Source organism: Musa acuminata, chromosome BXJ2-5 (assembly GCF_036884655.1).
Source record: "Musa acuminata AAA Group cultivar baxijiao chromosome BXJ2-5, Cavendish_Baxijiao_AAA, whole genome shotgun sequence".
In the NCBI taxonomy this organism is placed as follows: domain Eukaryota; kingdom Viridiplantae; phylum Streptophyta; class Magnoliopsida; order Zingiberales; family Musaceae; genus Musa; species Musa acuminata.
The window spans coordinates 45,745,104-45,773,053 of NC_088342.1; the positions used below are offsets into that span (position 1 = coordinate 45,745,104).

Consider the following 27,950-nt stretch of genomic DNA (forward strand, 5'->3'; position numbering starts at 1 on the left):
GTTTTGTTGTCCTCCCTCTCACCCTTGCCATCCTTATTTGTAGTCCTCTCTATAAAGGTTGATGATGAAGACGATAAAAATGACGAGTAGTGGGGGTGGGAGCAATGAGACGAAGGTGGAGATAAAGATAAGAGTAATGAACCACAAGTAGCTAGAAGTTTATATGAGGACGTAACAAGGGGCAAAATCATTTTTTAAGAAAGAATGAAAGCTCTGTAGCATTTTTTGAAAACGGGGAGTGCTCTATGAAAATTTCTAAAAGTATTTAATTTTAAAAAAAATTATCATAATTATTTTATACATGGTATAAAACAAAACCTATAATTCCTTTTTTTTACTTTAATTAAACTTTTTTATTTTTTAATTCAAGAGTTCTGGATCAGCTCATCGGCGTGGATTTGAGTTGGTCCGCCTTCATGGGCCTCTCAATTCCCAGCTCGGTTCACCCCATAGAGAAGACCCGTGCCAGCGCAGGTCTCTGTTATTGGAGGCGGAACCTAGACGGCTCAAATCTCACTTTTTATCCCATTGAATTCCACTCGTCTCACCCTCCGCCGCCCGTGACGCCCTGAGGACCTCCCAATTCGATCGAATCTCTAATCAAATAAGGATTTTGGGAATCTCTTCTTTGTCGATCGGCCATGGACGCGTGGGCTCCAAACCTCAAGAGTGGAGGAGGGTTATCCGTCTTTGGGGTGACGAGGAAGCACGCGAAGGTGGGATTAGTGGCGCCGTGGTGGGCCACCGCTGGGTGGAGGGTCGTTTGCAGCGAAGAGGCCCCTGCCGGCGTGATCGATGCAAGGGTTTCGTTGAGGAGGCGGAGTTCGTTGGCGTCCGGGAACCGGTCAGTTGTGGTGAAGGCCAGCGGTAAGAAGAAGAACGACCGTGGCGACCTCTCTTCTTCTGGTAAAAGCCTTCGCTTTTCTCTTGTCTATACCACTTGATTTGGGATCTTTGGGTGTTCGTTTGTGATCTGCCCCAAAAAGAGGCCGATTGATATTATTTCTGTTTTTTAAAGACGATTTTCTAGGTTTATCAGTTCCGTACATTGCCAGAACAACTAAGCTACTAGCAATTTGATTGCTGTGGATACAGGAAATCTGATGATCTGGTTTGTTAGTTTTGGTTCTCTGTGCTATGTTAAGCAAATAATTAGTGGGAGGATAATAAATTAGATCAATGAAGACCACGATTGTGTTTATATTGGATAAAATTGAAAGTGTATATATATATATATATATTATTTTACCAGTTTCTTATGTTTCACCAAAAAAGGTATTTGCTCCATTGTTTTAAAAGAAAAAACTGACGATGGAGGACCTTTTGAATTTTAGTTTCGGCCCTGTTTGTTGCATATTGTAATTGATTGCAAGATACTTAGGCCGCAATGAGAAAGGCACTAATTGCATAGTTTTTTCTGCTAATGTTTCTGTGCAATATAGTACTTTCTGTTCTTTGCCTGTTTTCAGGAATTCTGTTCTAGATTATCCATATTTATAGTCATGTTTGTGATGGTAGATTTTAAGAAATGAATGTTCTGCTGTGACTTCCATTCTGCTGGTATGTTTTAAGAAATGCTTTTTTTTACTTCTGCTGTGAATTCCATTCCTTTTTAAGTTACAAAATCTAGTTGCATGCTTCACAAATATGTCAGGTCAGTTCTAGCATTAAATAAAAAAATTGGATAATCTTGTCTATAATTATGTTTTGGAGAAGGTAGTCAGACTATGTTGTGTTTATAGTGGATGAAAGGGATTTGAAGTTCCCTGAGGGATGACATTGTGTAAAAAATTGTTATTGATGATTCCACATGGTATCAATGCATGGAACATAGGAACATATGGTTCGATGCGCAAAACACAGGACAATAATAGCTGGTTCAACGGCAAAGTCTGGCAACCCGAGGTTGTTTTTTGAACCTTCATATTTGTATCTTTCATTTCAACCATTAGCAGCAAGGCAACTATTTTGAAATCTTAAGCTCATACTAATTTTAGGAAGCAAAGTGCTAGTTGATATCACCTGTTTTGTGAAATGCAATAGAGAAAAGGCTTTACACTTTGCTACTGCAAGCTATTTTATTCGGCCCAAGATCTAGCAGTAGTAAGAATATGCATGAAGGTAAATCTACACGAAATTATTACCATAGTTGATCAATCCAAATTTAAGGACAGTGTTCCTAAACATATTGCAAGTGACATATATGTTAAGTTTATTTTTTCTTTATTGATAATAGGTATGAAGGTTTTGCCTAACCTATTGGAATAATTTTTCTGGTAAAAGATCCCAAAAGGATTATTCTTTTGTTGAGACTGAAGATAAAATCTGTTTTTTTTTTTATGTGTAACACTTAATGTGGGATTGTCCTTCTGTTTGTATGGTCTTCTGTCACAAAGTGCAATATCTTGTTTAGGACTTACCTTTTCTCTAGATTATTAACTTCAACGATGCAGTTTCTTTGGATGTTTAAAATTTGCTTGCCTGGCTATTGTGAAGATTTTACAATTTGATAATGATATTTCATGAAATTAAAGTATGTTCAGCAGAGACAACAGTAGAGGATGATTTTGGTGCTAACGAAGAGGCCTTCTTTATTTTTTAGCTTCTTTTGCTCTTGAGACATCTCTGGCTCTTGTTGATCAGGGTGGTCAATTTTCTCCTTTTTGATTCCAGGATTGGACAAAAGATTTTGACTGGAGTGATGGGACTAGTCTTGGAATCCGAAATATCTGATCTGAATATTGTCTATTTCTAATTTTCTTCCTGCTGAATATATAGCTGTAAAAGATGAGAATCCTTATGTAATCAAGGCACAAAGATCTTTGATGTATTCATAAGAATTAATCTTTTATTTCCTCTTAGTAGATGCTGATATCTTCTGTTGGTTAGTTTCTCATGAAGCTCCTGACTGATCTAGTGTAAGGGAATTCAGTTTTCTAAAAAGTTCATGCCACCTATAGCTTGTGGTATAAGCCCTAGTAAAGAAATATCTTCTGTTTAATTCCTTTCCTATATATACAAGCTTGTGGTTTAAGCCCTAGTAAAGAAATATCTAATAATTTAGTCTCACAATATTGATTGAATTCTATTAATCATTCATAAACTGTACTTTGAATATATGTACAATGCTTTCTAGTTTCAAAAATTATTTGATTAGCAGGAAATAATGATCCTTCAGTTCCTGAAGAAGATGGTCATGAGGGAAACATTCCACAGTACAACAAATCAAAATTCAATGACTCCACAAAGTCCAACCGTACATTGTCAGATTGGCGAGATTTCAGAGCAAATCTTGTTGCCTGGGAGCAGGTGAGCCAAAAAAACTAATACAAGTAACAAACTGTCCATCCAACAATTGTTATGTTATGTATTGATCTTGTGCAAGTAACAAACTGGTAAACTTTGCATGTATTATATCAATTTCTTGCTCTAAGCATCAGTTATTAAGTATAAGATGTTGATCATGATAAATTAAGATATATTTGTTTGATTCTTCTAGTGCTACAAATTTTTTCTTGATTTTTTTCATTCTCCACATGGACAAAATTCATGTTCATTGTAAGTTGTTTTCTTGCAACATGTAGACCTTGACTTTTGTATGCTTTGAAGAAGCCTTTTTATCTGAATAAGATTGAAATTGAGTTCCAAGACCATAGAGTATTATTCTTTATATATTATTACCTGATTGCCAGCCTTCAATTCATGATCAATGTGGTTAGTTTTAAATGGTTCAGTGGTTATAATATGTGATCGGTTGGATCATGCCTGTTCCACTTGTGGCCAATTTGCAAAATACATGTAATGATTTGGTTTGCAATGGTGTGTGTGTGTGTGTGTGTGTGTGTGTGTGTGTGTATGTCTGTTATATTAACCCAGAGTTGTTTTAAACATAATGGGGAACTGATGCATGTAGCTTTTTCACACGCTGATTTAGGAGCAAGAAGTCGATTCTGGTACCCTTGTAAAGGATACTGCTTCAAATGAGCCATCCCAGAGGCTTGGTATGAAGTGGGCACACCCCATTCCGGTGCCAGAGACCGGATGTGTGTTAATTGCCACTGAAAAGCTTGATGGTGTCCCCAGCTTCGAGAGAACCGTTGTTCTTCTTCTCAGATCAGGGTCTAGAGACCCTAGAGAGGGTCCTTTTGGAATCATTCTGAACCGTTCGCTGCATAGGAAGATCAAGCATATGAAATCATCAAACCCTGACCTTGCAACTGTCTTTGCAGACTGTTCTGTTCATTTTGGGGGACCGCTTGAGGCTAACATGTTCCTAGTGAGGACAGATGACAGCTTACGCGTGCCAGGTTTCGAGGAGGTGGTCTCAGGCGTTCGATTTGGTGCCAGGAACAAATTAGATGAAGCTGCAGCACTAGTCAAGAAGGGAGTGCTTCGGCCTGAGGATTTCAGATTCTTTGTTGGGTATGCTGGCTGGCAGTTTGATCAGTTGCTAGATGAAATCGAGTCCGATTACTGGGTAGTTGCTGCTTGCAGCTCACATCTTATCGATGGGGTAACTTTGGATTCTTCGTCAGATTTGTGGGAGGAGATTTTGCAGCTCATGGGAGGGCAATATTCTGATTTAAGCAGGAAGCCAAAACAAGATGACTATTAATTATTATCGATGGTGCATAGAGAGAGGTTAGTAACGAACTATTTGTACAGGATTTGCTTATAACTTACTATTGTCATTGTCTTTCACTGAAGTAAAAACATGTACATAGTGCCTTGTTTTACTCTAGAATCAAATGATTCTAACCTTCCCGTTTGCACGTATAAAGTTTCTGATGCAACTTACTATTTTGGTTAGGCTGTTGGATCCATGATCAATTATATAATTTTCGTTTTGTGTTCATCTATTTCTGTGGTTCATCAAAGAACATATTGTCTAAGTATGTGTTGATCTTTGTTGGTTGTTGATGCCGGATAAGATGATTGTTGTTCACAGACATCGGAGCTTGGCTCTGAAAATAACTATGCAAGAAATATTCCAGTGTGTATATGGTTGTTACTGTGTCTCAAGCTAGGTTTTTAAATCTAATAAATGGCCATCAAAGCATCACATCTTTGCAATTTGGTTGCTTGTTTATCCATGTTGCATTGCATGAAGCAGCCAACTCAGCATGCACGCATGACCACAGCTCTTTTTATTCAATAATTCTTTCGTAGAATTACTATTCTAATTTTTATATGATATTTTATCCGTTCATCTCTGTTTTTTTTTTCCATTTTTGTTGTTGATTCAATTTCTTATTCATTCCAATAATTAAAGTTCGGTTGTAAAGTTCGATTCATTAGCAGTTTAATAACATAATAAATAACAACATTTCGAAAAAAAATAAAAAAATGAAATATGTTTAAATGATATTAGGTGATTTTTCCGAAATCCAATCAGTCGAATCGGTTTAATATTAGACTGTATTTTAGTCAAATAAAATAACTGGAGTTGAATTTCTTTAAATATTCATCAGTGATTATTAATTTTATCATATGTTTTGAAGATTTTATAAAATAATTTATAAGAGACTTCTCGAATGGTTTTGAATGGACATTACGATTATTTTGATATATTTCACAATGAAAATTAGTATACTTTATAAAATAATGAAAATAAATAAAAGTGAGACATTATCCGGATTTAAACATATATTACTGATTGTTATGATAAAAGTAATTTGTGGATGGGGTGTAACTTTTCCTACAAAATTGTATAAATGGTGCGAGAATTAAAAAAATATTTTTTTTTTATTTTTCCTAAATAATACTTTTATTTTTCATAATTTTGTATCGTTGTCTTCGTCTTGTCATCGTACCGATCAAACTCTTGCTCCTAGCATAATCTTTCGACTCTAGTGCTATCTTCGTCCTCGTTCTCGTTGGCTCTTATCGTATATTTTTGATGTGACTTTTATTTTTATTATAAAAGTATTTACATGATTATAATAGATAGAGGTAATATCTGACAAAATATAATAGGAGAAAAAAACCGAAAAAGGGGCTTTAAAATTCACTAAAAGCAATTAAAAGGCGTCGGACAAATCCCACGTGCTTCCCTCGTCCCGGACCGACGCGTCGCCACCCAATCTCGTCCGGCGACTCTCCGTCGAACGGACGACGTCATCTCACCGGGCATTGGGATATTGTTGATTCATCCCGAGGCTAAAAGTGTCAAATGAACAGTAATAACCAAAACAAAACAGGAAAAAAAGGGGGAAGAAAAGACTGTAAGAACAACGTGACCGGAGATTTAGGCGAAGATCTCCGCCATAATAGTTCGCGTTCGTTCATCCCCTTGTCCGCGCCTCTTCCGCTGTGGATTCACCGCGTCGAGACCTTTTGATTTCGTGTATGTGTCCCCCTCTAACAGGAACGCAGTCCGGGTTCTTGGCTCTGCGCTAGCCCAGGGTTTTGCGGAGGTTTTAGAGGGTCTCTTCGATTTCTGCTGGAGCAGGGGAGTGAGGGAGTCTCGATTTCTCGAGTAAGATGAAGAAGGATGAGATGAACAAGGAGGAGATAGCGGAGGACTACTGCTTCGCATGCAAGGATGGAGGGCATCTGCGAGTGTGCGATTTCAAGTGAGCTCCATTTCGTTTTCTTCTCCCTTTTCCGTTCTCATCTATGATAGTTTTCTATTAGATGTTTCCCTATGTTGATTTCTGTGACTGCTTTAGGTCATCTTGTTGTCTTTATCACAGTATTCTTCGTTTTTCTCTTATTGTATCGCATTGAATATCTCTTGAATTTCAACTTGTTCGGTCTCTGAAATCAGATTCTCCAACAAAGCAGAAGTCCACTTGTTAAGAGTACTTCTCTTTGGTGGACCTGTAACACCTGCCGGTAATATCTCCCTTTGGTACTCTGATTCTGATCATCCAACCCTTCAATCTTGGGGAAGGAGCAAAGACGTCCATGTAGGATTAAACCATAAATGGTCATCAAAGCATCGACACAGTAAGCGTGAAAGATCGAAGCAGTGATGCAGCAGACTGAACCCTAAAATTGGGTCTTAAAGACATTAGTTAAATTCCACCAGTATGTTAAGTACTAGTTCAACTGGTTTCCTTCAGTTTGGCTGAACCAGCAAACCATGCTATCGATTTTACTCAAAATGGGTGCAGTCCGCATGCTGATTTGTGCTTAGACCATTATGTACCTTGCACTAGTTACCGCTTGCAAGTCAAAGTTCTCACTGAGATTAATTTTATGCATTTTAATGAATTGTGTGATATGCACCAGTCATATATCACAATAACTTCTTTCAATGGTTTTCTAGGAAAATTCATCTTTAGGAATTATATCATTTCCTTGAAAAGATGAGAACCATTAATGGTATGTGTCCAATTGTAGCTATTTGATTACTGGTTCAGTAATGCCAATAAGGTAACTAAGACTTTCCATCTTGACTAGGTAGATTGGTATCATCTTCATGAAATTCTTCAAATAAAGTAATGCGAAGAAACATAAATGGGTGGACAAATGCTACAATTTGTGATACTTGGACTACTTTTGGACAGCCTTATGAGTTGTTTTATTTTCAATGGTTCTGAAGCTTTGGAGTTACTTGTAATTTTGGTTACTAGATTGAATTTGACAAAGGAAACGATTTTCAGTAATGCTAAAAAATGATAATGTTTGAACCAAAAAAAAGAGTCTGTTAAAAATTCATGGAGTATACATATGTAGTCTGATTTTGTGGATTGCTTAAATCTCTGAATGTGTAGTACTGTCAATGGAATGAAATGCTCAGATTTTTGGTTGTTATCTCATTGATCTTCTCAGTGCTTCCTTGTTATGCGAGTTTAGTTCCTTAGTTTCTTAATGTTTTACTCATTATATTATTGCTAGGAAATTACTTTCTATGAACTTTAGACAACACTTCTATCTTCCAACTTCTACACTAGAACTCTAAGCTAATAGTAAAAAAAGAGTAAGTATAAATGTTATATAAATAGCCTTGTTTGTTCCTATTGAAGTTCTGGAAAATATAATATTTTATTATCAAGTTAATAATCATTAGTAAACTAAGACTTCCAGGGCTTAGTCTAGGATTGTTAATTTTCTCTTGACCTCAATTTTCATAAGTTTTTGAGTTTTAATTCAATATTTTGATCTAATGTGATGGCTAAATTTTGAAACAAGTTTACACTACAATGTTACTTTTAAAGAAGTTTGCATTTTGGTGCAAATGAACTGAAGCATGAAACCATAAACTTTATGATTAGGATCAGGTCATTCGACCATCACTTCATTGAGAAAATTGGTTTTGCTGCATCAATTGGATGCTATTGTCGGCAACCATACTTTGAGTTGAGAGCTTTAGCCTTGAACTTTGTTAAAGGATGTCTTATCATGTCTATGTTGCAAGTTGCTATCCTTGTTAATTTACTTGATTGCCTGTAACTGTGTTGTTTACTGTCAGTTACCATCATTTTCTCTTTGTTTGGTGAATTCTTTGTTTCCTTTATATATTCAGTGTCCAAAATGAACATCTCTAAGGGGGATTATTTTTTTCTTTTCCAGCAAGGTTCTCTGAGTATGCCATTTTTTTTTGCTTAGTTATGTGTAGGAGACATACTTTTGTTGTTATTGAAGTTTGTTTTTGAGGGATACTTTGCATCGGACCTTAACAAAATGTTAAACTGGCATTCTGTTTTTATCTGTTTGTATTATTTCATATTGCTATTTAGTGGCACCTGTATATCTAGTTGAAGCATGCCTGCATTGTTATTGGAGTTTGTTGTTAGGGGATACTTTGCTTTGGAACTTAACAAATTTTAAATTGACACTGTGTTTATCTGTTTGTATTATTTCATATTGCTATTTAGTAGCACCTGTATATCTAGTTTATTTGTTGCAACTTGGTCCCTTTTTTTTTACCATTTTGACATCCTCATTCATCTGGTGGTCTTGTCCTCAAGGATTAGAAAGCAGCAGGTTTGGGAGATATATTTTGGAATCTTTAATGCTAAATCATGCTATTTTCCTTCTTCTAGGAATTGTCTTAAAGCTTACCATCCTGAATGTGTGGATAAGGATTTCTCATTCATGGAGACTGATGAACATTGGACGTGTGGTAAATATCTAAGAAAACTTTTTTTTTCTATATCTAATTGATATTTTTACAACCAAATTGTTTCTTTAGCTAGGATATCGTACATATTTACTGCATTTTACTGCTGGTTGTGCCAACCATCATGTGCTATGATTCTACAGAAATTGTTACAGTGGACAAACTATTTCACAGGATAAAACTTTATAGGTGATAAATAGTTCCCATGCTGTGGAACTTGTGTAGAAAGGTGGAAATTTTGTAGTTCTCACATTATGTTTGTCAAAGAGATTCTGCTCTTTTAGGAAGCCTCATACCATCTTCTTGATTGTCTAAGTTAACACAGTACCATTCATTTGAAAGATCAAACAATAAAATCTGCTTTTTAGAGTACTTTAAATTAAGATTGTGATGGTTATGGTAATTTCATGTAATTTTCTTTTATAGCTATAAGTTCCTGTTATTCTGCTTTTCTTTGTTGTTTATTGACTTGGTCTATCTGTCAGGTTGGCATTCTTGCTTTATCTGCCAAAAGGCTTCAACTTTCCAATGTTACTGCTGCCCAAGCTCTGTGTGCCGTTCATGCATAAAGGAAGCTGAGTTTGTTCATGTTAAGGAAAGGACAAAGGGCTTCTGTAATAATTGCTTAAAGCTAGCAATCTTAATAGAAGAGAATATTGATGTTGATTCAGATGGGGTATGCTCTATATAAATCTTCAATAATTTTAACAGATTGTTGGCGTTAAACATTCAACTTCTCCACACTTAATTGATTTCATAAAGATCTTGAAGGTTTTCAATTAAGAAACTTTGTTTATAATTTTGGTCCTAGCCCTAGATTCATGGACATTTTCTTGTACCACTCGTGTAAAATGTTTCACATTATATAAATAAAAAAATGGCTACTCTAGAGTCTGGAAATGTTTGTTTGATGTGTTGCATAGATCTCTTTCCAGTAGTGGGTTATTGATGTTGTGATGTACCTTTTTCATCACCAGATATTCCTTTGCTCCTTTCCTGTTAAAATCAAAATTTCTTGTTTCCAGGGAAAGGTGGACTTCAGAGATTCTGAGACCTATGAGTTCTTGTTTAAGGAATACTGGGAAATAATAAAGGATCAGGAAGGACTGAAGTTAGCTGATCTGCAGACAGCAAATACTCTTCTTAAAAGAGGTGAAAATTTGAAGGGTGGATCAGATTCAGATAGATCTCCTGAAGATGATACAGGATCTGAATTTGATGAGATGGAAGATAATTTGGATGATGGGTTGCCATTTCTTGAGGAACCGAAAGGGAGGCATGGTAAATCAAAAAAACGAAAGAAAAGGTCTATGTCAAAGAAAAGAGTGTTTTCTAGTTGGGGCTCAGTGGAGCTCATAAAATTTCTTACATCTATTGATAAGGATACAAAAGAGCCACTTGCATTGTTGGATGCATGTGACATTATAAAGGATTACATTCAAACAAACAACCTCTGTGATCCAGATACTAAAAAGAAAACTAATGTAGTGTGTGATGACAGACTGTATGCCTTATTTAGAAAAAGGAAAGTGAAGTTTCATAAGATACACAGCTTGCTGGAGAGTCACTTTGCTTCAGATAATGTCTCAGATGATGAATTTAGCTCAGAAGAGGGTGATGACTCATTTGCAAGGCACAAGAAGAGAAATACAGCTGCTGATAGCAAGTCTAATAAATCACATCCAAAGAATTACAAGGATGATATTTCTGTGCCAGCTAAAAGTTATTATGCCTCCATAATTGGAAGGAACATAAATTTAGTGTATTTAAAGAGATCTTTAATTGTGGAATTTCTTAGAAATCCTGATACTTTTGAAGAAAAAGTCACTGGCTGCTTTGTGAGGGTCAAAGTTGATCCTAATGAGTTCTACTCTGTACCGGAAAGGATGTACAAGCTTGGACAGGTCACAGGTTTGTCTGTTGCCTTGCATGCATCTAGAACTTTTTTTAACAAAATCTGTTGCTTTCTAGATTGATGGAATGGTTCCCTCTTCTAACCTTGAGATGGGTATGTGGCAGCAATCAAGTTTCTGTCATTCAGGTGTTTGGACCTGAAAAAGAGGATGATAATTGTACTGTCATTTATCCATCTTGAGGTTACTCAATCTCCAAGCCAAATGAGTGGCAACAATAGTTAAGCTATAAAAACTTATTATTAAATCACTATAACAGGTGTTAAGAAGGCCTTACAGGCATACAAGATAGGGGAAATGTCTACAGATATGGTTCTATGTGTTTCTGATATGCATAAGGATGTTCAAATATCGACGCTATCCGAAGATGACTTTGAGGAGGTATGCATAATTGTATTGGATGGGATATTTTGCAGCAAAATATTTCATTTTTTTCTTTTTGTCGCATATATTAATATATTTTTTAGCAGTATGTTATATAACTGTTGATAGATGTTTTATAAAGTTTTCCAGGATACTTAAAAATCCATAAGCATACAGCATATTTTTCACTTCATGGGAAATTATGCAAGTTTAATGAGAAGTTGCAACACTTCATTTGTAGGATGAATGTGAATATCTTTGCCACTTAGCCAATGAAGGCCTCTTCAGAAGACCCACTGTCGTGAGTTTCTTCTTCCAAGACTACTTTTTTGTTATGATAGAATATCTGTAATCCTGGATTTTCTATTTTATCTCTTGCTGTCTGATAATTGTTATTTTTTTCATTATAATATATTCCACTTGCTCCATTACTCTAGGAATTGTTTTCCTGATGACCATCCGATCCTTTCCCTTCTGCATGATATTAGACGATACTGCTCTAAGTTTCATTAGTTTTGTTGAAAATTCAGATATATAATGGTGGCATTTTTGACGAAAATGAACCTCTTATATGTATCATCAGCCTACCAAAAGAGTGGAGGAGATTGGCCAAATTTGTAGGTAGATGATTGTTTTATTTTAGTATTGTGGCTACATAGAACTGGGCAAATGGACGTCATTTGTCTTGTTTACATAAACTTTGCCATCAGCTTACCAAGAAGATCATGGATTGCCTTTCCAACTTCCATCCTGTGCTAATCATGGGTGCAACTCATACTGTATTCCAGCATGAAGCTAGTGTATCAGTTGGGAAATAATATGAAAAAGAAAGGAGGTAGGACATTGGACAGAAAAGAAAACTCGTTCTCTTTCTATCTCGTGGCTAAAGCCTTGTAGGAACACTACTCATTGAAGACTTGAATGGCTGGTCAAATCGGACAACCGGTGCAGGTAGGAGGGAATGTGAGAGCATGTCAGAGGATTCTTGGATCAATCTTGGGGCACTGGAGCCATTTAGTATGTATCAACTGGTTTCAGTTGAAGTTGGTTGGATTGCAACTAAAACTGGTCAAAACTTTGAAATTTTAAATGTTCCAGTTGAAGTTGGTTGGTACTAAAACTGGTCAAAACTTTGAACTTTTAAATGTTCCAGATGAAATCCGTAAATTCAATAAATGGTTGGGGTTTAGATGGTGCATGCTCCTCAGCATGTTGTTTCATGAGATGTACATTCATAATCAAGATGCCACATGAAACTTGAGAAAAATCACATTTTTGCTTCCAGAATATGACTGGAGATTTTGCATTAATGGAGTTATTGTAAACAAGTCAGAAAAAAAAATGATATCTAGTTTGAAATTGGATTAATTGAGTAGTTGAGTTTGCCATAGTGATATCACTTGTTTCTTACACAGTTTTTGAGTGTCCATGGCCATGGAGAATTTAAAAAGCATTATTTTCAGACACTTCTCACAAGACATCTCTTTGGTGTCTTTCATAGAGCTTGATTCACACACAAGAGGTTTTTCTTTTTCTTTTTTCACGGAGACAATGCTTTCCTTTGAAAATTTATATTTGTCATGCCCATAATTCGTTTAACTTCTTGTTCTTTCTTCTTGATTGTTATCTTGTTCGTCTTGAAGAAGTTTGAAAATGCCTTGTTTGCATATTGTTATTTGCTGAAGCTTTGTTGTTTTTGCAGGCGGAGCTTGAAAAGAAGATCAAAATTGTTCATGTTGATATAATGAATCATGTATGTATATCAGTCTCGCATAACACAGTGGTTATGATAATTTGCCTATTTTGGTATGAGTTCTTATTTCCTGTGACCAGAAACTTCTGATGCAAGCTGTTTTTTTTTTTCTATTTTCTCTTGTTAGTGGAATTGACTGTCACAGCCATAAGCCATTTGAAAATGAGATTGGCCCTTGACCTGTGAAACCAGAGTTCATATTCCTAACTATTGTTAGCCCATTAACTATCACTATATGGTCATCCTTTTTTTAGACACTATCCCCGGTCCTTTTCTGCAAGGAAGTCTCATTTTTTGGAATGGTAAAAGGAAATATCTCAAGCTCCCTAGTCCATTTCTGTTAGTCTGCTGATTCTTTTTTTTTTTTGGTTTAGGCTGATTACATTCTTTCATTGACAGTGGATTGATAAGGAGATTGTGAAGCTACAAAAACTAATAGATCGAGCAAATGAAAAAGGATGGCGCAAAGAATATCCTTTTGAGTCTAAAATTGAAAATATGTATAAATGTTTACAATGTATAACCTAATATATAGTCAACTACTTGCTTTTTTAACATCATTTCTGTATCATCTTAGGTAAACAACTAGAAAACTTTAGTTTATATTGCTTCACCTTGACCCTTTTTTTTTTCCTATTACGCTATATGACTATATTGATAAAAGAGAAAGGCTTCGTACATCTGAAGAACGACAACGTCTTCTTCGGGAGATTCCACCAGTGGTTGCTGATACATGTCAAATTGAGCCAAATACCAATAGTCCACATAATTCTCTTGCAGAAAAGAAAGGTTGGCTGATTAATTACGCACATATTGTCATAATACTTAATAAATTGCAATAGATCATAAATGAGAACTATCTGACAGGGATGCAGTTTCATGCTGGCATATTTGTTGAGAATTTGAATGCCCAGGCATTATGAACCAATATCCTGACCTTAAAAGAACATTACTAGATATGCTTATATGTTCTTACCCCACATATTTTCTCCCACCTTCAATTAGTAATTCATCATGGCATTTTCATGTTGTTTCCTCTATGTTCAACCATTCTGTAAGACTGGTGGTTATTATTTATCTCGTTTTGCTGCTTCTGTTATACAATTGTAAGCTGTTTTATTCTTTCTCTTGATTTACACCTTGGTTTTCTGCTTCCTTATGTTCTGCTCACTTCTGAATATTTTCCTTTTCTAATTGCAAATGATTGTTTTATGAAAATAGGTTTATTGTTGAGACTTACTATTTTGTTGCTGTTGTTTTATGTAAATAGGTTTTATGTGCTTCTTAGAATATGGAATTTTGTTTTCTTGATTTAATATTTACACCCTATATTACATAGCTATGGGTGCCATTGCAAGCACCAGGAGTCCAAAGTAGACTACTAACATTAAATTGCAATTTTATTAACAAAAAAGACAGATGCTCGAAACATTCAATAATTAAAGATCCAAAAGTTGAGTCCTTTATCTAACAGAATCACTGCATGCTCAATGAATGGAGGTCACTGATTCACTACATGCTTGAGCAATGAAGTAATGTTCTGCATTGTTTGTCCTTCGTCCTGGGGAAATAAACTGGTGAGAGAATGGACGGTGAAAGATGGGGCCTTGGGGTAAAATTTGGGACTTCCTGAACTGGGTGATTAACCTGTTATGTCAATGAATGAGATCCATGTCAACATGAGCTGCAGATTAAAAATTAGGCTGAAATTACTGCCTTGGTTCACTGCATGGTGACCCACAATATCAGCCAGGGCAACACAAATGTGCCCACATGTATGATCTGTCAAGGACCTGTAAAGAAAGAAACCAGTAGCCAAAGGGGTGATGACAAAATGCCATCGTCCTCTTCAGAAGCAGCGGAACAAGTAATTGATCAAACAATTTGAGGACTTTATTAGCCAAAAAGGCAAACCGCAAGTTCACGAATGGCAGGCACAACCAGCACAACCGGGTGTCGAAGGGCATGACAAAGTCTTAGGCACCGTCGGTTTTGGTCCAATGCCTCTGTTGATGGCTAAATTGCCTTAGTGGACTGTTTTGTACAACAAAACTAGGGTAAAACAAATAAAATTACAAGCAAAACATGACTTCAAGAAAACACAAAACGATAAAAGACAAATGGACCACACAACAAGGTTGTTGCAGGTGTGCTTGTAGCTGTCCGTGACATGTTGGTATGACAATCCTTTCCTAATGTAATTGCTTGACGTTAGAGCATTTTGTTCCTTGCTGAAACATAAAGAACTCCTTGAGTTGCAAAGATAAGGTGTAAACATGTAAATCAAGCATTATCTGAGAAAAGAAAAGGTCTTTACCTGAGTTTTAGACAGGCCTTCTGTGAAAAAGTGAGTATCATTGTTATCCCGTTTAAAGACACATATATCCTGTCTGCATTGTCATAATGAAAGAGGTTTCTCAGACAGGTGATTAAATATACTGAAAAAGTTAAATATATTGAAAAACGAAACCTAATCCTTTTAAAGTCTGATTAAAAGCTTACACTGGAAGAAAAAAATCAAAACAAAAAAGAAAAAATAAAATGGCATCTATGTTGTGATGTTTTGTTCTAACTGAACAACATATGGTTGCAAATGTAGTAGTAATACCAATGATGTGAATACTGGCATTAATTCTATTCTTGGAACTCATACTCTGAAATCTGTGTATCATATTCTTTATGCTTTATGATCTCATTCTATCACTGGTACACAACAAAAACACTTCATATCATTCTAACAGATATTATTTAATGGCTTTGATTCATGGTTTTTTCTCTTTACTTAAGAATATACGCCTTGGACTTGGTCTTGGTTGCAGAATGTAAACCAATTGAAGCTACTCAAGTCAATGCAACCAGCATCAATCCAAGTTACTGAGATTAAAGATGAAGTCCCAAATTCAACAATAGCCAGCAAGATACAAATAATGGATCTCTTTGAGGATACGAGATTCAGGGAACAAGCCAGTTAATAGAAGATGCCGTATTGTAGACAGACTCACTCCATCCCTGTCAGTAGAATTTCTTCATATACAACATGTCAAGGCAGGTGGAGATTGTTTGTCTGATCTCACAGAATGCTGCATCCAATACTATATATATATATATATATATACTGGGTGCTAAACCACGAAAACCATGTGTAGGTTTTTCATTTTCTTGAAATAGAAAGCTGCTTCAATTATCGTTTTTAACCATATGGGTGTCATTGTACATGGATTGGCAGCTTATCTGCCGATTGTCTGATATGCTGAGTATAGATTGCAGTGGAATCAAATTTATTGAGTTCCTAATGTTGCTTGATAGCCAATTATGAGAATGCATTTCTGTAATTTTCAGTGGTCATGAATGCAATGTACACACATTGCAGAAATCTGTGTTTCCACAAATGTCTATTTTGCAGAAATCTGCTGCTGTTATGATGCGGAAGGTCTTCAGGTGGCAAAAGAGACAACCCAGGCTTCAAAAGTTTTGTTGATACTTAAAGACTTTTTGATTCGTTTTTTCAAGATTACTAGTAAAGAGAACATGATCCTGATGCTGTCTTTTATTTGGCCAAATGCAGCTATTCTTCCCTTTGCGTTACTGAAGATTTGAAAACAAAGACAGGAATGAGTAGAAACAGTTTATGCTGTCTGCTTACAGAATCTGGTATGTCCTTTTCCTTCAGTAAGATTGGAAACCGCTTTTGAGTCAGTTTTGTGGAGTTTTAGATATAAACAGCAAGGAATAGTAATTAGGAAGATATAAAATTTGAAAATGATAGATAAGCCTGTGATTACTGTGTAAAAGTCACAATAAAAACCTTTTTTTTTTTTTGCTTTCATTGAGATTTGAACTCAAGACCTCCCGCTTACTAAACGGGTGCTCTAACCAACTGAGCTACGAAAGCAATCTTTATTTCTCTTTTTTCATGTTCCTTGAATATTTTAAAGAAAGAAGTCACGTTGGTTTGCATGTGTGTGTGATTTTACGTCATGCTCTCGAAAATTTTTTCTGTGTAAGTTATAGAATCAAAATTACTTCTAGTCCTAGCAAGATACATTTAGAGTGTCATAATAACTAAGGAATGTTAATATTATACTTAAGTGTTAGAAATGATAGCCAACCTCATACTATGAAGTTGAATCAACCTGACTCATTCCTTAAATGTTGTTTCTCCTCCTTTTCTCTTGATAACAAACTCCTCTAGAGTCGAGGGATCCTACAAAACTATGTTGGGGGATAAATCCCTGTAATGCTTAAATCAATAGAAAGCTCAAGAGAATGAGTTTTAGTTTAGAGAGTTAGAGGTGAGTTCAGAGAGGCCCCTTTTATAGGTCCTAAGCTAAGGTATCAATATAGAATTTTTTTTTTTTATATGCCTTGTCTAGGTATGCTCACGTTACATGATGACTAGATAGACTACGCAAGCTTAGGTGGTGCCACATCATCATAATACTAGTTGGGCTTTTATGGCCAACTAGGTGACAAATGTTGAGCTTCAACTGGTTTCTTAAGGTTCGATGGTATCTGTCGAGTATGGATAGATTGACTGTTAATTCTAGTCATATCATTCATCCTCTATTGTGCTTCATAGAAAAACTTATCTATATTGAAGCATAATGTCTAACTAAGAACTCGATAATCGTTACCTATATTATGAAATAGTTAGGTAACGACACTCGATAATCTTTACCTGGTTATTTTCTAGTACTCTGAATTATGATAACAGAAGGCCTGTCTAAAACTATGTGAAAAAGTGAGTATCATTGGTATCCCATTTACAGACAAATATATCCTATCCACATTGTCATAATGAAATAGGTTTCTCAGACATTAGGTGATTAAATATATTTAAAAAGTTAAATATATTGAGAAATGAAACCTCATCCTTTTAATGTTTGTTTAAAAGCTTATACTGGAAGAAAAAAATCAAACATAAAAGAAAACATAAAATGGCATCTATGTTGTGATGTTTTATTCTAACCGAACAACATATGGTTGCAAATGCAGTAGTAATACCAATGATGTGAATACTGGCATTAATTCTATTCTTGGAACTCCTGATACACTGAAATCTGTGTATCATATTCTTTATGCTTTATGATCTCCTTCTATCACTGGTACACAACAAAAACACATCATAACATTCTTACAGATATTATTTAATGCCTTTGATTTATGGTTTTTTCTCTTTACTTAAGAATATACTCCTTGGACTTGGTCTTGGTTGCAGAATGTAAACCAATTGAAGCTACTCAAGTCAATGCAACCAGCATCAATCCAAGTTTTTGAGATTAAAGATGAAGTCCCAAATTCAACAATAGCCAGCAAGATACAAATAATGGATATCTATGAGGATACGAGATTCAGAGAACAAGCCAGTTAATAGAAGATGCCGTATTGTAGACAGACTCACTCCATCTCTGTCAGTAGAATTTCTTCATATACAACATGTCAAGGCAGGTGGAGATTGTTTGTCTGATCTCACAGAATGCTGCATCCAATACTCTGTACATATATATATATATATATACATATATATATATATATACATATATATATATATACATACATATATAAATACATATATATATATACATATATATATATATACATACATATATATATATATATACATACATATATATATATACATACATATATATATATATACATACATATTTATTTATTTATTGGGTGCTAAACCACGAAAACCATGTGTAGGTTTTTAATTTTCTTGAAATAGAAAGCTGCTTCAATTATCGTTTTTATCCATATGGGTGTCATTGTACATGGATTGGCAGCTTGTCTGCCGATTGTCTGATATGCTGAGTATAGATTACAGTGGAATCAAATTTATTGAGTTCCTAATTTTGCTTGATAGCCAATTATGAGAATGCATTTCTGTAATTTTCAGTGGTCATGAATGCAATGTACACACATTGCAGAAATCTGTTTTTCGACAAATGTCTATTTTGCAGAAATGTGCTGCTGTTATGATGTGGAAGGTCTTCAGGTGGCAAATGAGACAACCCAGGCTTCAAAAGTTTTGTTGATACTTAAAGCCTTTTTGATTCGTTTTTTCAAGATTACTAGTAAAGAGAACATGATCCTGATGCTGTCTTTTATTTGGCCAAATGCAGCTACTCTTCCCTTTGTGTTACTGAAGATTTGAAGACAAAGACAGGAGTGAGTAGAAACAGGTTATGCTGTCTGCTTACAGAATCTGGTATGTCCTTTTCCCTCAGTAAGATTGGAAACCACTTTAGAGTCAGTTTTGTAGAGTTTTAGATATAAACAGCAAGGAATAGTAATTAGGAAGATATAAACTTTGAAAATGATAGATAAGCCTGTGATTACAGTGTAAAAGTCACAATAAAAACCTTTTTTTTTTGCTTTCATTGAGATTTGAACTTAAGACCTCCCGCTTACTAAACAGGTGCTCTAACCAACTGAGCTATGAAAGCAATCTTTATTTCTTTTTTTTCATGTTCCTTGAATATTTTAAAGAAAGAAGTCACGTTGGTTTACATGTGTGTGTGATTTTACGTCATGCTCTCGAAAATTTTTTATGTGCTAGTTATAGAATCAAAATTACTTCTAGTCCTAGCAAGATACATTTAGAGTGTCATTATAACTAAGGAATGTTAATATTATACTTTAGTGTTAGAAATGATAGCCAACCTCATACTATGAAGTTGAATCAACCTGACTCATTCCTTAAATGTTGTTTCTCCTCCCTTTCTCTTGATAACAAACTCCTCTAGAGTCGAGGGATCCTACAAAACTATGTCGGGGGATAAATCCCTCTAATGCTTAAATCAATAGAAAGCTCAAGAGAATGAGTTTTAGTTTAGAGAGTTAGAGGTGAGTGCAGAGAGGCCCCTTTTATAGGTCCTAAGCTAAGGTATCAATATAGAATTTTCTTTTTTTATATGCCTTGTCTAGGTATGCTCACGTTACATGATGACTAGATAGACTACGCAAGCCTAGGTGGTGCCACATCATCATAATACTAGTTGGGCTTTTATGGCCAACTAGGTGACAAATGTTGAGCTTCAACTGGTTTCTTAAGGTTGGATGGTATCTGTCGAGTATGGATAGATTGACTGTTAATTCTAGTCATATCATTCATCCTCTATTATGCTTCATAGAAAAACTTATCTATATTGAAGCATAATGTCTAACTAAGAACTCGATAATCGTTACCTATATTAAGAAATAGTTAGGTAACGACACTCGATAATCTTTACCTAGTTATTTTCTAGTACTCTGAATTATGATAACAGAAGGCCTATCTAAAACTATGTGAAAAAGTGAGTATCATTGGTATCCCATTTACAGACAAATATATCATGTCCACATTGTCATAATGAAATAGGTTTCTCAGACATTAGGTGATTAAATATACTTAAAAAGTTAAATATATTGAAAAATGAAACCTCATCCTTTTAAAGTTTGATTAAAAGCTTATACTGGAAGAAAAAAATCAAACAAAAAAGAAAACATAAAATGGCATCTATGTTGTGATGTTTTGTTCTAACTGAACAACATATGGTTGCAAATGCAGTAGTAATACCAATGATGTGAATACTGGCATTAATTCTATTCTTGGAACTCCTGTTACTCTGAAATCTGTGTATCATATTCTTTTTGCTTTATGATCTCCTTCTATCACTGGTACACAACAAAAACATATCATAACATTCTTACAGATATTATTTAATGCCTTTGATTTATGGTTTTTCTCATTACTTAAGAATATACTCCTTGGACTTGGTCTTGGTTGCAGAATGTAAACCAATTGAAGCTACTCAAGTCAATGCAACCAGCATCAATCCAAGTTTTTGAGATTAAAGATGAAGTCCCAAATTCAACAATAGCCAGCAAGATACAAATAATGGATCTCTATGAGGATACGAGATTCAGAGAACAAGCCAGTTAATAGAAGATGCCGTATTGTAGACAGACTCACTCCATCTCTGTCAGTAGAATTTCTTCATATACAACATGTCAAGGCAGGTGGAGATTGTTTGTCTGATCTCACAGAATGCTGCATCCAATACTCTGTACATATATATATATATATATATATATATATATATATATATATATACATACATATATATATATATACATACATACATATATATATATACATACATACATATATATATATACATACATATATATATATATACATACATATACATACATATATATATATATATATACATAGATATATATTTATTTATTTATTGGGTGCTAAACCACGAAAACCATGTGTAGGTTTTTCATTTTCATGAAATAGAAAGCTGCTTCAATTATCGTTTTTAACCATATGGGTGTCATTGTACATGGATTGACAGCTTGTCTGCCGATTGTCTGATATGCTGAGTATAGATTGCAGTGGAATCAAATTTATTGAGTTCCTAATTTTGCTTGATAGCCAATTATGAGAATGCATTTCTGTAATTTTCAGTGGTCATGAATGCAATGTACACACATTGCAGAAATCTGTTTTTCGACAAATGTCTATTTTGCAGAAATGTGCTGCTGTTATGATGTGGAAGGGCTTCAGGTGGCAAATGAGACAACCCAGGCTTCAAAAGTTTTGTTGATACTTAAAGCCTTTTTGATTCGTTTTTTCAAGATTACTAGTAAAGAGAACATGATCCTGATGCTGTCTTTTATATGGCCAAATTCAGCTACTCTTCCCTTTGTGTTACTGAAGATTTGAAGACAAAGACAGGAGTGAGTAGAAACAGGTTATGCTGTCTGCTTACAGAATCTGGTATGTCCTTTTCCCTCAGTAAGATTGGAAACCACTTTAGAGTCAGTTTTGTAGAGTTTTAGATATAAACAGCAAGGAATAGTAATTAGGAAGATATAAACTTTGAAAATGATAGATAAGCCTGTGATAACAGTGTAAAAGTCACAATAAAAACCTTTTTTTTTTGCTTTCATTGAGATTTGAACTCAAGACCTCCCGCTTACTAAACGGGTGCTCTAACCAACTGAGCTATGAAAGCAATCTTTATTTTTCTTTTTTCATGTTCCTTGAATATTTTAAAGAAAGAAGTCACGTTGGTTTACATGTGTGTGTGATTTTACGTCATGCTCTGGAAAATTTTTTATGTGCAAGTTATAGAATCAAAATTACTTCTAGTCCTAGCAAGATACATTTAGAGTGTCATTATAACTAAGGAATGTTAATATTATACTTTAGTGTTAGAAATGATAGCCAACCTCATACTATGAAGTTGAATCAACCTGACTCATTCCTTAAATGTTGTTTCTCCTCCCTTTCTCTTGATAACAAACTCCTCTAGAGTCGAGGGATCCTACAAAACTATGTCGGGGGATAAATCTCTCTAATGCTTAAATCAATAGAAAGCTCAAGAGAATGAGTTTTAGTTTAGAGAGTTAGAGGTGAGTGCAGAGAGGCCCCTTTTATAGGTCCTAAGCTAAGGTATCAATATAGAATTTTCTTTTTTTATATGCCTTGTCTAGGTATGCTCACGTTACATGATGACTAGATAGACTACGCAAGCCTAGGTGGTGCCACATCATCATAATACTAGTTGGGCTTTTATGGCCAACTAGGTGACAAATGTTGAGCTTCAACTGGTTTCTTAAGGTTGGATGGTATCTGTCGAGTATGGATAGATTGACTGTTAATTCTAGTCATATCATTCATCCTCTATTATGCTTCATAGCAAAACTTATCTATATTGAAGCATAATGTCTAAGTAAGAACTCGATAATCGTTACCTATATTAATAAATAGTTAGGTAACGACACTCGATAATCTTTACCTAGTTATTTTCTAGTACTCTGAATTATGATAACAGAAGGCCTGTCTAAAACTATGTGAAAAAGTGAGTATCATTGGTATCCCATTTACAGACAAATATATCATGTCCACATTGTCATAATGAAATAGGTTTCTCAGACATTAGGTGATTAAATATACTTAAAAAGTTAAATATATTGAAAAATGAAACCTCATCCTTTTAAAGTTTGATTAAAAGCTTATACTGGAAGAAAAAAATCAAACAAAAAAGAAAACATAAAATGGCATCTATGTTGTGATGTTTTGTTCTAACTGAACAACATATGGTTGCAAATGCAGTAGTAATACCAATGATGTGAATACTGGCATTAATTCTATTCTTGGAACTCCTGTTACTCTGAAATCTGTGTATCATATTCTTTTTGCTTTATGATCTCCTTCTATCACTGGTACACAACAAAAACATATCATAACATTCTTACAGATATTATTTAATGCCTTTGATTTATGGTTTTTCTCATTACTTAAGAATATACTCCTTGGACTTGGTCTTGGTTGCAGAATGTAAACCAATTGAAGCTACTCAAGTCAATGCAACCAGCATCAATCCAAGTTTTTGAGATTAAAGATGAAGTCCCAAATTCAACAATAGCCAGCAAGATAAAAATAATGGATCTCTATGAGGATACGAGATTCAGAAAACAAGCCAGTTAATAGAAGATGCCGTATTGTAGACAGACTCACTCCATCTCTGTCAGTAGAATTTCTTCATATACAACATGACAAGGCAGGTGGAGATTGTTTGTCTGATCTCAGAGCTGCATCCAATACTCTGTACATATATATATATATATATATATATATATACATATATATACATATATATATATATATACATATATATTTATATACATATATATATATATATATATTTATTTATTTATTTATTGGGTGCTAAACCACGAAACCATGTGTAGGTTTTTAATTTTCTTGAAATAGAAAGCTGCTTCAATTATCGTTTTTATCCATATGGGTGTCATTGTACATGGATTGGCAGCTTGTCTGCCGATTGTCTGATATGCTGAGTATAGATTACAGTGGAATCAAATTTATTGAGTTCCTCATTTTGCTTGATAGCCAATTATGAGAATGCATTTCTGTAATTTTCAGTGGTCATGAATGCAATGTACACACATTGCAGAAATCTGTTTTTCGACAAATGTCTATTTTGCAGAAATGTGCTGCTGTTATGATGTGGAAGGTCTTCAGGTGGCAAATGAGACAACCCAGGCTTCAAAAGTTTTGTTGATACTTAAAGCCTTTTTGATTCGTTTTTTCAAGATTACTAGTAAAGAGAACATGATCCTGATGCTGTCTTTTATTTGGCCAAATGCAGCTACTCTTCCCTTTGTGTTACTGAAGATTTGAAGACAGAGACAGGAGTGAGTAGAAACAGGTTATGCTGTCTGCTTACAGAATCTGGTATGTCCTTTTCCCTCAGTAAGATTGGAAACCACTTTAGAGTCAGTTTTGTAGAGTTTTAGATATAAACAGCAAGGAATAGTAATTAGGAAGATATAAACTTTGAAAATGATAGATAAGCCTGTGATTACAGTGTAAAAGTCACAATAAAAACCTTTTTTTTTTGCTTTCATTGAGATTTGAACTCAAGACCTCCCGCTTACTAAACGGGTGCTCTAACCAACTGAGCTATGAAAGCAATCTTTATTTCCTTTTTTTCATGTTCCTTGAATATTTTAAAGAAAGAAGTCACGTTGGTTTACATGTGTGTGTGATTTTACGTCATGCTTTCGAAAATTTTTTATGTGCAAGTTATAGAATCAAAATTACTTCTAGTCCTAGCAAGATACATTTAGAGTGTCATTATAACTAAGGAATGTTAATATTATACTTTAGTGTTAGAAATGATAGCCAACCTCATACTATGAAGTTGAATCAACCTGACTCATTCCTTAAATGTTGTTTCTCCTCCCTTTCTCTTGATAACAAACTCCTCTAGAGTCGAGGGATCCTACAAAACTATGTCGGGGGATAAATCCCTCTAATGCTTAAATCAATAGAAAGCTCAAGAGAATGAGTTTTAGTTTAGAGAGTTAGAGGTGAGTGCAGAGAGGCCCCTTTTATAGGTCCTAAGCTAAGGTATCAATATAGAATTTTCTTTTTTTATATGCCTTGTCTAGGTATGCTCACGTTACATGATGACTAGATAGACTACGCAAGCCTAGGTGGTGCCACATCATCATAATACTAGTTGGGCTTTTATGGCCAACTAGGTGACAAATGTTGAGCTTCAACTGGTTTCTTAAGGTTGGATGGTATCTGTCGAGTATGGATAGATTGACTGTTAATTCTAGTCATATCATTCATCCTCTATTATGCTTCATAGAAAGACTTATCTATATTGAAGCATAATGTCTAACTAAGAACTCGATAATCGTTACCTATATTAAGAAATAGTTAGGTAACGACACTCGATAATCTTTACCTAGTTATTTTCTAGTACTCTGAATTATGATAACAGAAGGCCTGTCTAAAACTATGTGAAAAAGTGAGTATCATTGGTATCCCATTTACAGACAAATATATCATGTCCACATTGTCATAATGAAAGAGGTTTCTTAGACATTAGGTGATTAAATATACTTAAAAAGTTAAATATATTGAAAAATGAAACCTCATCCTTTTAAAGTTTGATTAAAAGCTTATACTGGAAGAAAAAAATCAAACAAAAAAGAAAACATAAAATGGCATCTATGTTGTGATGTTTTGTTCTAACTGAACAACATATGGTTGCAAATGCAGTAGTAATACCAATGATGTGAATACTGGCATTAATTCTATTCTTGGAACTCCTGTTACTCTGAAATCTGTGTATCATATTCTTTTTGCTTTATGATCTCCTTCTATCACTGGTACACAACAAAAACATATCATAACATTCTTACAGATATTATTTAATGCCTTTGATTTATGGTTTTTCTCATTACTTAAGAATATACTCCTTGGACTTGGTCTTGGTTGCAGAATGTAAACCAATTGAAGCTACTCAAGTCAATGCAACCAGCATCAATCCAAGTTTTTGAGATTAAAGATGAAGTCCCAAATTCAACAATAGCCAGCAAGATACAAATAATGGATCTCTATGAGGATACGAGATTCAGAGAACAAGCCAGTTAATAGAAGATGCCGTATTGTAGACAGACTCACTCCATCTCTGTCAGTAGAATTTCTTCATATACAACATGTCAAGGCAGGTGGAGATTGTTTGTCTGATCTCACAGAATGCTGCATCCAATACTCTGTACATATATATATATATATATACATATATATATATATATATACATATATATATATACATATATATATATATATATATATATACAGATATATATATATTTATTTATTTATTGGGTGCTAAACCACGAAAACCATGTGTAGGTTTTTAATTTTCTTGAAATAGAAAGCTGCTTCAATTATCGTTTTTATTCATATGGGTGTCATTGTACATGGATTGGCAGCTTGTCTGCCGATTGTCTGATATGCTGAGTATAGATTACAGTGGAATCAAATTTATTGAGTTCCTAATTTTGCTTGATAGCCAATTATGAGAATGCATTTCTGTAATTTTCAGTGGTCATGAATGCAATGTACACATTGCAGAAATCTGTTTTTCGACAAATGTCTATTTTGCAGAAATGTGCTGCTGTTATGTTGTGGAAGGTCTTCAGGTGGCAAATGAGACAACCCAGGCTTCAAAAGTTTTGTTGATACTTAAAGCCTTTTTGATTCGTTTTTTCAAGATTACTAGTAAAGAGAACATGATCCTGATGCTGTCTTTTATTTGGCCAAATGCAGCTACTCTTCCCTTTGTGTTACTGAAGATTTGAAGACAAAGACAGGAGTGAGTAGAAACAGGTTATGCTGTCTGCTTACAGAATCTGGTATGTCCTTTTCCCTCAGTAAAATTGGAAACCACTTTAGAGTCAGTTTTGTAGAGTTTTAGATATAAAGAGCAAGGAATAGTAATTAGGAAGATATAAACTTTGAAAATGATAGATAAGCCTGTGATTACAGTGTAAAAGTCACAATAAAAACCTTTTTTTTTTGCTTTCATTGAGATTTGAACTCAAGACCTCCCGCTTACTAAACGGGTGCTCTAACCAACTGAGCTATGAAAGCAATCTTTATTTCCTTTTTTTCATGTTCCTTGAATATTTTAAAGAAAGAAGTCACGTTGGTTTGCATGTGTGTGTGATTTTACGTCATGCTCTCGAAATTTTTTTTTGTGCAAGTTATAGAATCAAAATTACTTCTAGTCCTAGCAAGATACATATAGAGTGTCATAATAACTAAGGAATGTTAATATTATACTTTAGTGTTAGAAATGATAGCCAACCTCATACTATGAAATTGAATCAACCTGACTCATTCCTTAAATGTTGTTTCTCCTCCCTTTCTCTTGATAACAAACTCTTCTAGAGTCGAGGGATCCTACAAAACTATGTCGGGGGATAAATCCCTCTTATGCTTAAATCAATAGAAAGCTCAAGAGAATGAGTTTTAGTTTAGAGAGTTAGAGTTGAGTGCAGAGAGGCCCCTTTTATAGGTCCTAAGCTAAGGTATCAATATAGAATTTTCTTTTTTTATATGCCTCGTCTAGGTATGCTCACGTTACATGATGACTAGATAGACTATGCAAGCCTAGGTGGTGCCACATCATCATAATACTAGTTGGGCTTTTATGGCCAACTAGTTGACAAATGTTGAGCTTCAATTGGTTTCTTAAGGTTGGATGCTATCTGTCGAGTATAGATAGATTGACTGTTAATTCTAGTCATATCATTCATCCTCTATTGTGCTTCATAGAAAAACTTATCTATATTGAAGCATAATGTCTAACTAAGAACTCGATAATCGTTACCTGTATTAAGAAATAGTTAGGTAACGACACTCGATAATCTTTACCTGGTTATTTTCTAGGACTCTGAATTATGATAACAGAAGGCTTGTCTAAAACTATGTGAAAAAGTGAGTATCATTGGTATC

At 34.7% G+C, this 27,950-nt stretch overlaps 2 protein-coding genes, 1 long non-coding RNA gene and 5 other non-coding genes across 12 annotated transcripts; 3 read left to right on the forward strand and 5 right to left on the reverse strand.

Annotated features, from left to right (window-relative positions):
- The first annotated feature begins 447 nt into the window (after nt 1-447).
- Nucleotides 448-4,809, forward strand: LOC135613026 (uncharacterized). 3 transcript variants are annotated; one of them, XM_065109922.1, is made up of 3 exons: nt 448-906; nt 3,158-3,309; nt 3,935-4,809. In XM_065109922.1, exons 1-3 carry the CDS (start codon nt 642-644, stop codon nt 4,613-4,615), a joined length of 1,098 nt encoding a protein of 365 aa, XP_064965994.1. In that variant the 5' UTR covers nt 448-641; the 3' UTR covers nt 4,616-4,809. The 3 variants fall into 3 exon arrangements, with proteins under 3 accessions (XP_064965994.1, XP_064965996.1, XP_064965995.1); XM_065109924.1 differs by having other exon boundaries at nt 449-906; nt 3,179-3,309; XM_065109923.1 differs by having other exon boundaries at nt 452-906; nt 3,161-3,309.
- A 1,399-nt stretch (nt 4,810-6,208) lies between these two features.
- On the forward strand, nt 6,209-16,384 carry LOC135585804 (uncharacterized protein At5g08430-like). Of its 3 annotated transcripts, XM_065109926.1 has the most exons (11): nt 6,217-6,278; nt 6,368-6,575; nt 8,994-9,073; nt 9,556-9,746; nt 10,096-10,981; nt 11,243-11,364; nt 11,588-11,647; nt 13,049-13,099; nt 13,499-13,569; nt 13,740-13,888; nt 15,919-16,384. In XM_065109926.1, exons 2-11 carry the CDS (start codon nt 6,484-6,486, stop codon nt 15,975-15,977), a joined length of 1,761 nt encoding a protein of 586 aa, XP_064965998.1. In that variant the 5' UTR covers nt 6,217-6,278; nt 6,368-6,483; the 3' UTR covers nt 15,978-16,384. The 3 variants fall into 3 exon arrangements, with proteins under 3 accessions (XP_064965997.1, XP_064965999.1, XP_064965998.1); XM_065109925.1 differs by having other exon boundaries at nt 6,209-6,575; XM_065109927.1 differs by lacking the exons at nt 13,499-13,569; nt 13,740-13,888 and having other exon boundaries at nt 6,209-6,575.
- A 533-nt stretch (nt 16,385-16,917) lies between these two features.
- On the reverse strand, nt 16,918-16,991 carry TRNAT-AGU (transfer RNA threonine (anticodon AGU)). Its single transcript has one exon. It is a non-coding gene; the product is annotated as a tRNA-Thr (tRNA).
- A 2,486-nt stretch (nt 16,992-19,477) lies between these two features.
- TRNAT-AGU (transfer RNA threonine (anticodon AGU)) lies at nt 19,478-19,551 on the reverse strand. The gene has a single exon. It is a non-coding gene; the product is annotated as a tRNA-Thr (tRNA).
- Nucleotides 19,552-21,355: 1,804 nt separating this feature from the next.
- On the forward strand, nt 21,356-26,191 carry LOC135611890 (uncharacterized). Its single transcript, XR_010486680.1, has 3 exons — nt 21,356-21,878; nt 23,442-24,362; nt 25,926-26,191. It is a non-coding gene; the product is annotated as an uncharacterized LOC135611890 (long non-coding RNA).
- TRNAT-AGU (transfer RNA threonine (anticodon AGU)) lies at nt 22,043-22,116 on the reverse strand. Its single transcript has one exon. It is a non-coding gene; the product is annotated as a tRNA-Thr (tRNA).
- Nucleotides 24,527-24,600, reverse strand: TRNAT-AGU (transfer RNA threonine (anticodon AGU)). Its single transcript has one exon. It is a non-coding gene; the product is annotated as a tRNA-Thr (tRNA).
- An 818-nt stretch (nt 26,192-27,009) lies between the features above and the next one.
- On the reverse strand, nt 27,010-27,083 carry TRNAT-AGU (transfer RNA threonine (anticodon AGU)). The gene has a single exon. It is a non-coding gene; the product is annotated as a tRNA-Thr (tRNA).
- Nucleotides 27,084-27,950: the final 867 nt, after the last annotated feature.

What these genes read in the sequence shown, in the direction of transcription:
- LOC135613026 (XM_065109922.1), top strand. Translation starts at nt 642, where the DNA reads ATGGACGCGTGGGCTCCAAACCTCAAGAGTGGAGGAGGGTTATCCGTC. An exon ending in TGGCGACCTCTCTTCTTCTG is followed by an intron (nt 907 to 3,157) that starts GTAAAAGCCTTC and finishes TTATTTGATTAG; the next exon opens with CAGGAAATAATGATCCTTCA. An exon ending in ATCTTGTTGCCTGGGAGCAG is followed by an intron (nt 3,310 to 3,934) that starts GTGAGCCAAAAA and finishes ACGCTGATTTAG; the next exon opens with GAGCAAGAAGTCGATTCTGG.
- LOC135585804 (XM_065109925.1), top strand. Translation starts at nt 6,484, where the DNA reads ATGAAGAAGGATGAGATGAACAAGGAGGAGATAGCGGAGGACTACTGC. An exon ending in TTGATGTTGATTCAGATGGG is followed by an intron (nt 9,747 to 10,095) that starts GTATGCTCTATA and finishes TCTTGTTTCCAG; the next exon opens with GGAAAGGTGGACTTCAGAGA. An exon ending in CCGAAGATGACTTTGAGGAG is followed by an intron (nt 11,365 to 11,587) that starts GTATGCATAATT and finishes CTTCATTTGTAG; the next exon opens with GATGAATGTGAATATCTTTG.